The 7,745-nt window shown below is 52.4% G+C and overlaps 1 protein-coding gene across 4 annotated transcripts in view; it reads right to left on the bottom strand.

The window, feature by feature from the left end:
* Positions 1 to 3,225: 3,225 nt before the first annotated feature.
* Positions 3,226 to 7,745, bottom strand: part of OXNAD1 (oxidoreductase NAD binding domain containing 1) — a 51,860-nt gene continuing 47,340 nt past the window's right edge. For 2 of the 4 annotated variants that reach the window (XM_024978398.2, XM_010801745.4), the window contains 3 exons: positions 5,332 to 5,574; positions 4,461 to 4,569; positions 3,231 to 3,786 (listed from right to left, as the gene is read on the bottom strand). In XM_024978398.2, coding sequence (XP_024834166.1) covers positions 3,632 to 3,786; positions 4,461 to 4,569; positions 5,332 to 5,574 — 507 coding nt within the window. In that variant the 3' untranslated portion in view covers positions 3,231 to 3,631. Of the gene's footprint in view, positions 3,787 to 4,460; positions 4,570 to 5,331; positions 5,575 to 5,966; positions 6,707 to 7,745 lie in introns of those variants that run through there. The other 2 variants (NM_001035090.1, XR_003030191.2) reach the window with 2 other exon arrangements.

Raw genomic sequence — 7,745 nt, 5'->3', positions numbered from 1 at the left:
GGCCGTCTGCCTCCGACATCCTGAGCAGGAAAGCGGAACGCGGAGTCACGCCACGCTCCCGCTCACGCTCTGCCCTGCCGAGCCCTCCCCGGGGACCTTCAGCCTCGGTGGCGCTATTCTGTCTCACATGCGGGCGCAAGTCTGTGCCCAGACGTGGGTAATTACAAACCAGGGCATCGCGCAGGTCACCGGCCCAGCGCGGGGTGGGGCTGAGCCGCGAACCCAGCGGTCGGCTCAGGGCTCCCCAGCTGCCCTTCTCAGCCACCACGCCAGCAGTCCCAAGGCACCCGGGCTGGGCTTCCCCGAGACGGAGCTAGGAGCTCCCAGAGGGATCCTGACGGGCCTGGCGGGCAAGGGCAAACGGATCTCCTTGAGCAGAGGACCAGAAGCACCGTTCCGTGCTCATCGCCAGAAAGGATGGAGCTGGAAGGGGCTGCCATCCAGGCAGTGGTCACAATCTGGCCCCTCAGGGGTTTATAGACAGTGAGCAAGCAGCTGGAGAGTGGACTCAGGCCGGGAGGCCAGGAGGCCGGGAGGCCGGGCCCTTCCGGGAGGAGGCAAACATTCTCGCCCATGCTTTCCTTAAGCCATGTGCAGCGATGGATCTCGCCCGAGGACTGGCCTTTCTTTAGGAGCTAAGGATCAGACAGCACAAGGTCTTACTCATGGAAATGCTTTTCTTCGGCTCCACGTTAACGACTGTAATTGTAACGAATCTTGCCTGGGGACCTGTTTCTCAAGACTTGTCCCCCTAATGACACAGCAGCAGTCTGCCTCGCCCAGAGACATTGCCCAGAACCCGTTCTCCCTGGCTGGTCTGGGGCCGGTTATCTCAGGATGTCTGTCTTGGGGGAGGGTCTGGGGGAGCTCTTAGGACCTCGAAGTATTCTTTTTCTCTATTCTCAGCTGTCAGCTGAGAAGTATCCAATGCCCTGCTTAAAACAGTGGGGGTGGGTACTCTTTCTACCCCCTTCTGATGTCCGTGTCAGAAGCTTTATCTGTCACTTCCAATGAACACCTACCCAAGGCTCTCGTGAATGAGACGGCCTTTGGTCCCAGAGGTGTCTTCTCCTCCGGAGACCATGGATCCGGCACCGCAGCTCGCCATAAGCTGTCGCAGGCAGCCTGCCGGGCAGAGCTGGGTGCCCCAGGGCGGGCGGCCCTGGTTTTCTGACAACACAGAGCCTGCCCCAGGCCGCGCTGCAGACGCCCCAGCACCCCACACTGACACGGAAAGGCCCAGGGCGGCCCCCTGCACAGGCATCTCCTCCGGAGGGCCGCCTGGGCCTGGGCCTGAGCGCACTGCCCCAGTCCCTGCCCCTCCCGTCTCCAGCTCCTTGGCCTCCTGAGTGCGCAGCCCTCAGGCCCAGCCCGTGGCCTGGACACCCCGGGGCCTCCTGACTCAGGGCTCCAAGGAGCCAGAGCCCCCCGTGCGCCCGCCACTTCCGAACAGTGCTGACCGCTGCCCTGAATGGACTCCGACGTTCCCATCAGGTCACAAGCCCCCCTTTGCTCCTCAGTTCAGTTCAGTCGCTCAGTCCTGTCCGACTCTTTGCGACTCCATGGACCGCAGCACGCCAGGCCTCCCTGTCCATCACCAACTCCTGGAGCTTGGCTCAAACTCATGTCCATTGAGTCCGTGATGCCATCCAACCATCTCATCTTCGGTTGTCCCCTTCTCCTCCCACCTACAATCTTTCCCAGCATCAGGGTCTTTTCAAATGAGTCAGCCCTTTGCATCAGGTGACCAAAGTATTGAAGCTTCAGCTTCAGCATCAGTCCTTCCAATGAATATTCAGGACTGGTTTCCTTTAGAATGGACTGGTTGGATCTTCTTGCAGTCCAAGGGACTCTCAAGAGTCCACTCCAACACCGTAGTTCAAAAGCATCAATTCTTTGGCACTCAGCTTTCTTTATAGTCCAACTCTCACATCCATACATGACTACTGGAAAAACCATAGCTTTGACTAGACGGACCTTTGTTAGCAAAGTAATATCTCTGCTGTTTAATATGCTGTCTAGGTTAGTCATAACTTTTCTTCCAAGGAGTGTCTTTTTATTTCATGGCTGCAGTCGCCATCTGCAGTGATTTTGGAGCCCCCCCAAAATAAAGTCTTTCACTGTTTCCACTGTTTCTCCATCTATTTGTCATGAAGCAATGGGACCAGATGCCATGATCTTAGTTTTCTGAATGTTGAGCTTTAAGCCAACTTTCTCACTCTCCTCTTTCACTTTCATCAAGAGGCTCTTTAGTTCTTCTTCGCTCCTAGTGAAATCAAATCTGGTATTGAAATAGCTGACCAATGACCTCTGCTTAAAACATAACAAAATTCAAAACGTCCTAGTCGAGGCTAGCGTGGTGATGCCAGCCATCACGGGGCCCCACAGATGAATGATGTGTTTACGCCCTGGAGTCCCCGAGACCTGCCCTGGAGAGGAGGAAGGGCCCCCTGCCCTCTCTCCTCAGCTGAGGACTAAACTCTGCATGGTCCCTGCACCTCCCACACTGGTCTACCTCTCTTCTCAGACCCCATGCACCTCATGAGGTTCTCCAAGAAGCCAGCCGTGGTCCTTGTCACAGAAAGGAGGGCCTGGCCTGAGCCTGGGGACATTTCTCAGATTTTTAAAAATCTACACAAAAATAAGGAGTACAGTCTTCTTTTTAGCAGTTCCACCAGGGAAGCCTCAGACAAGGCTCTCAACTCTCTCCACCCATTCTGGGGACCGCCTCCTGACCCCAGGCTTAGCAAGCACTTAAAATGGTAGCTGCTTTCTTTCAGCCACTCAAAAGCCGTGGTGCCAGGAACAACCCTGGCCAAAGAATGAAATATGAGGCAGAGCAGCAGGACTTGGAATCGGCTCTGCACCCCGCGATCAATCCTGAGCACACTTGTACAGCCCATCAAGCCCAGACACTGAGGGCAGAATCACAGAGAACACAGCACTCATCGTCACCTCGGTCCCGGAAGAGAAGCCACCTCACACGTGGAGCGCTGAGACAGACAACCAAGACATGGGCCTCAGAAAAGGTTTCATCTGAGGAGAAACTCACAGTCAGGATACATACTTAGGATATTCATTAACAGAAGCAAATATGCTGGATGTTCAATACCCTAAAGCAGTTTTCCCAACAGCTTTCTATTTCCAAACCCAACTTTTAACAGTCTCAAGAAACGAGGCTGCAGGCCACAAGAAGGTAAACTAAGACATTCAACAGAAACCATTCCAAATGATCTCACATTTACGTTTATTCAACAAAAGATACATACATGGCTGTCAAATAATTTAAAGAGCCTGCATTTCACACACAAAACAGTAGTTTCATATGGGTGAAGGATGTATCTTTTTTCCCTTGAGAGAAAATATGTATTGACCAATTCAAGGTACACCATGAGATAATCAGTTATTCATAAAAGAAAGTCAATGTAATAAAAATCAGTTTAATTAATGAAGTTTTTGCAACAAGTTTATCTTTTAACTGTCAGCTGCTTTTACTTGTTTCTCCAATTGGGCAGAGTCCACAGCCTTAAAAAGAGAGTGGGCAGAGGAAAATCACAGGCCGAACCACAGAGCGCCCTGTGTGTGAGCCTCGCAGGCCTCATCTGCCTCCTTCTCCCGGCCCCGCCTGCCGCTACCACCACTTCTCAAAGCAGATGTGCTCTCTGGGGACGCGGCTGCTCTCCAGCTCCTTGGAGAAGAAGTCTGTCATGGGAGGTGGACCACAAATGTAGAACAAGGTCTCTTTCGAAATGTGATCTCTTATCTCCTTCTGCGTTATTCTTCCTTCTGCCGAAAACACAGAATAGACACCAAGTTGAGCCAGATGCGTTTGTACTGAAAGGAGGAAGCACTGACCACAACTTGGCAACAGAGTTTATTTTCAATAACTGGGCCCAGAGGTTGTGCCCCAAGTCATCCACGCATTGGCTCCTGCGGGCGTCCAGGCCGGATCCCAGCTGAGAGCGTGTCTCCAGGCTTCCTGAAGCCACAGCGAGCAACGCGGGCAGCCGGTCACCACACACTCTCCAGACAGGGCCGCGCAGCGTGCTGGTCTTTGGGACAGATTCAAAACTGCCTTCAGCAAAGTAACTAAACTGCTTTGTGAGAAATCCTTCCAGGAGGGGAAACCACGAAAAATTTAAATGACTATTCATGGCAAATGGAACTGATTCAGTCAAAGCTGGAGTATAAATTCTCTGTATGCATGTTACAGCAATGACGCAAAGGTCCCCTAAAAAATGCAGAAAATAAATTTTGAATATAGGCAGCAGGAGATCTGTATATAATAAGTGAACCCAACTAATCTCTCCTTATGTTTCCATAATGAATCCTCTCTCAATCCCCCAGGTAGTGACATTCCCAGCCAGCAAATCCCAACAATAAAGCATTTACACTCAACCAACTGGTACATCCACACGGCAATGGCACGGAGACGGTGAAAACACCTTTTGGGGACTCACCCGTGATGTACGGTCTGAGGTCTGCAGTGATTTGTGTCGTCTGTTTTGTAACATGCAAACTGCAGGCAATCTTCTCAGGAAATTCATTTACTAGATCGAGGATATTTTTCTGGAATGTCAAACGTATTTGGTCACACGACAATTTTAAAAAACCAAAACAGATGTGCACCCCCCGGACGCCGAAGCTCCACTGCCAATTCTGCACACGTCCGCTGCTCGGCTCTCCACTTAAGAGAGGCATTGTTTGCAGCCGGGCAGGCCAGAGCAATCTGAGTGCGGGGGGCTATTTGCCTTTAATTGAAATCTGAATATGCTAACAAGCATATTACTAACTCTCCAGGAGATTTTGCTTTTTTCTTTTCTCTCAGGCGTGGGCAATTAAGCAGCAGTTTCAGTGACCACAGTTGTGTCTTTTAACTGTTTCTGTTCTTTTGTTCATCCTTGCAGCTGCAAAGCCACCCAGAGCGACAGGCTTCTCCCTCAGAGGGACTTAGTTCCTGCAGATGCAGCTGATGGGGGTTTCACGTATTGAGCTGGGTCACACCTACTCTTGGGGCACCCAGCCCACTCGTAGGCCTCTTGACCCTCTGGGGAGCCCCAGGGGCAGGCTGAATTTTTCTGCTCACCCACCTCCAGACTCAAGCCCGCCAGACCTGCCCTCTTCTGTCACTGCACTGGGAGCCTCCTTAGCACTAGCTTTTTAAATAGTTCTGGGCAGGATAGGATGTGCTGATTAATTCTCTCTTGAACAGGGTTCAGCCTTTCAAGCCTCTGGTTTGAACTGCTGGAGAGAAGAGCGAATGGAGAGAAGAAAGGCCCGTGCCACAAGCCTGCTCACGCCCAGCTAAACGAGACGCACACTGCTCCCCACCTTGAACAGGAGCTCGCTGGTGTCTTTCGCGCTGTACAGCAGTCTGACTGTCCCCATCTCATACCCCTGTCCCTTGCTTGCCCGCTCTCTGAGGAGGTCGGCCGCGTGCCGCAGGATGGAAAGCAGGGGGTTAATCCCAACACCTCCCGCGATCAACACTAGGTTTCTGGAGGCGTCCGTGGGCTTCGGGTCGAAGAAGAACTCCCCCCCGACTCTCACAGCCACCTCAGAGTCCAGGGTGCACTGCGGGGGACAGAGAAGAGACGTTAGTCCTCTGTGGCAAAGGCCTTACACCAAATGCTCGTCCGTAGTAAGGCTGAGTGTCCGCCCCCGGGGTGTCTATCAGTTTCTAGGCCCATCTTCACTCACTCACAGTGGCTGTAGGGCCATGAACTGATTCCACTCGCCCATCACCCAGGCTGTTGCGCGTCCACCTTCGTGACGCAGGTGGCACAGCTACGCCGGATGGAGACAAGGAGGCCTGCCTCAGGGACTCTGCCACATGCTGACTTTCTGGGTGATGAACTAGCTGGCTTGTGCAGAGGCCCTGGGCCCAGGGGACAGCCTGGAAGCAGGAGGTGAGGACCACTCCCACCCCTGCAGGCAAAGGGGCTACGCCGGGTAAGGACACTTACACCAGGGTGACCATCAGAGCTGCACACGCTGGCTCTCCAGGGGGACCACGCTGCCCCAACGGGGGCATTCTGGAGGGTGTAACCGTGATCTGAGGAACCCAGCTGGCATTTAGAGGGCGGTGCCCGAGATGCCGGATGTGAACTCGGGTGTCCCAAAGCTGCTCCTACTAAGCAAACGGCTAAACCTGCAGGAGATCCGTGGGCCAGTTTCTGCGGGTAGTTTGATGCCAGCCATCTGGGGGGCATTTACACCACAGCAATCAGCAGATACAACAAATGAGGACTTTTTAAAGTCAGAAAGCCGGTCTGACAGCACACTGTGATCTGTAACGCACACAGGCTACCCTGCATGTCTTTCTGAACGATCTTCAGGACGTTCATGGAGGTGAAACCAGTTCGCAAGGATCTGAGACCAGACCCTAACTCATTTCATAAAAAAAACCTGAAAGGAGTATTTGCACGGATCTAATGTCACCTGAATCTTCCAGAATGTTACTGCCATGTAGACTGTATGGTACTGTGTCCAAAACTTTACCAAGCACGTTCACTGTTCTAGAAAACCGGATCCAAGGGTGCAGCACGCATGGGTGGTCCTGGCGACAGCTGTGCACCATCTGCATTTGCAGACGTGTATTCACATGCGGAGATCCTACGCCGAGGAGCAGGAGCCTGACTGACTGCTTCAGCCTACCTTCTAGTTTCCTGGGCTTCCCTGGTGGCTCAGCTGGTAAAGAATCCCCCTGCAATGCAGGAGACCTGGGTTCAATCCCTGGGTTGGGAAGATCCCCTGGAGAAGGGAAAGGCTGCCCACTCCAGTATTCTGGCCTGGAGAATCCCATGGAGTGTATAGTCCATGGGGTCGCAAAGAGTCAGACATGACTGAGTGACTTTCACGTCACTCACCATTTTTATGCTGAAGCACAGTCTGATTATGGATCACTTTCCTTTACTTCTCCTTTGTATTATACTTTATACTATAGACAGCATATTAAAAGACAGAGAGATTACTTTGCCAACAAAGGTCTGTCTAGTCAAAGCTATGGTTTTTCCAGTGGTCATGTATAGATGTGAGATTTGGACTGTGAAGAAAGCTGAGCGCCGAAGAATTGATGCTTTTGAACTATGGTGTTGGAGGAGACTCCTGAGAGTCCCTTGGACTGCAAGGAGATCCAACCAGTCCATCCTAAAGGAGATCAATCCTGGGTGTTCACTGGAAGGACTGATGTTGAAGCTGAAGCTCCAATAGTTTGGCCACCTGATGCAAAGAGCTGACTCATCTGAAAAGATTGAAGAAAGATTGAAGGTGGGAGGAGAAGGGGACGCCAGAGGATGAGATGGTTGGATGGCATCACCAACTTGATGGACATGGGTTTGGGTGGACTCTGGGAGTTGGTGATGGACAGGGAGGCCTGGCGTGCTGTGGTTCATGGGGCTGCAAAGAGTCGGACAAGACTGGCCCACTGAACTGATGATGTGGTTTTTTTTTTTTTAATATACCTGATTACATGAACTCTGAATTTCATTTTGGAAATGGAAGGGGGCACTGGATCTGGCAGTGTTGAGAACCCCTAGTTTGGAGAAAAACACGTTGATCTAGGGGTCAGAAGGCTGAATCTTATTCAGAGCCCCTAGGAATCAGCAAGCCCGTGTGCTCCTCAGAGCCTCTGCTGCCACACCTGGAAAATGGGCTCCCACCCCCGTCCTGCTCACTGCCCCTGGGGTGTGGTGGGCATCGCATGACACTGTGGGGAGGCCCCTGGCACCAAGTGCCACATGGAG

Source organism: Bos taurus, chromosome 1 (assembly GCF_002263795.3).
Source record: "Bos taurus isolate L1 Dominette 01449 registration number 42190680 breed Hereford chromosome 1, ARS-UCD2.0, whole genome shotgun sequence".
In the NCBI taxonomy this organism is placed as follows: Eukaryota; Metazoa; Chordata; class Mammalia; order Artiodactyla; family Bovidae; genus Bos; species Bos taurus.
This window is presented reverse-complemented; position numbering and strand designations above follow the sequence as displayed.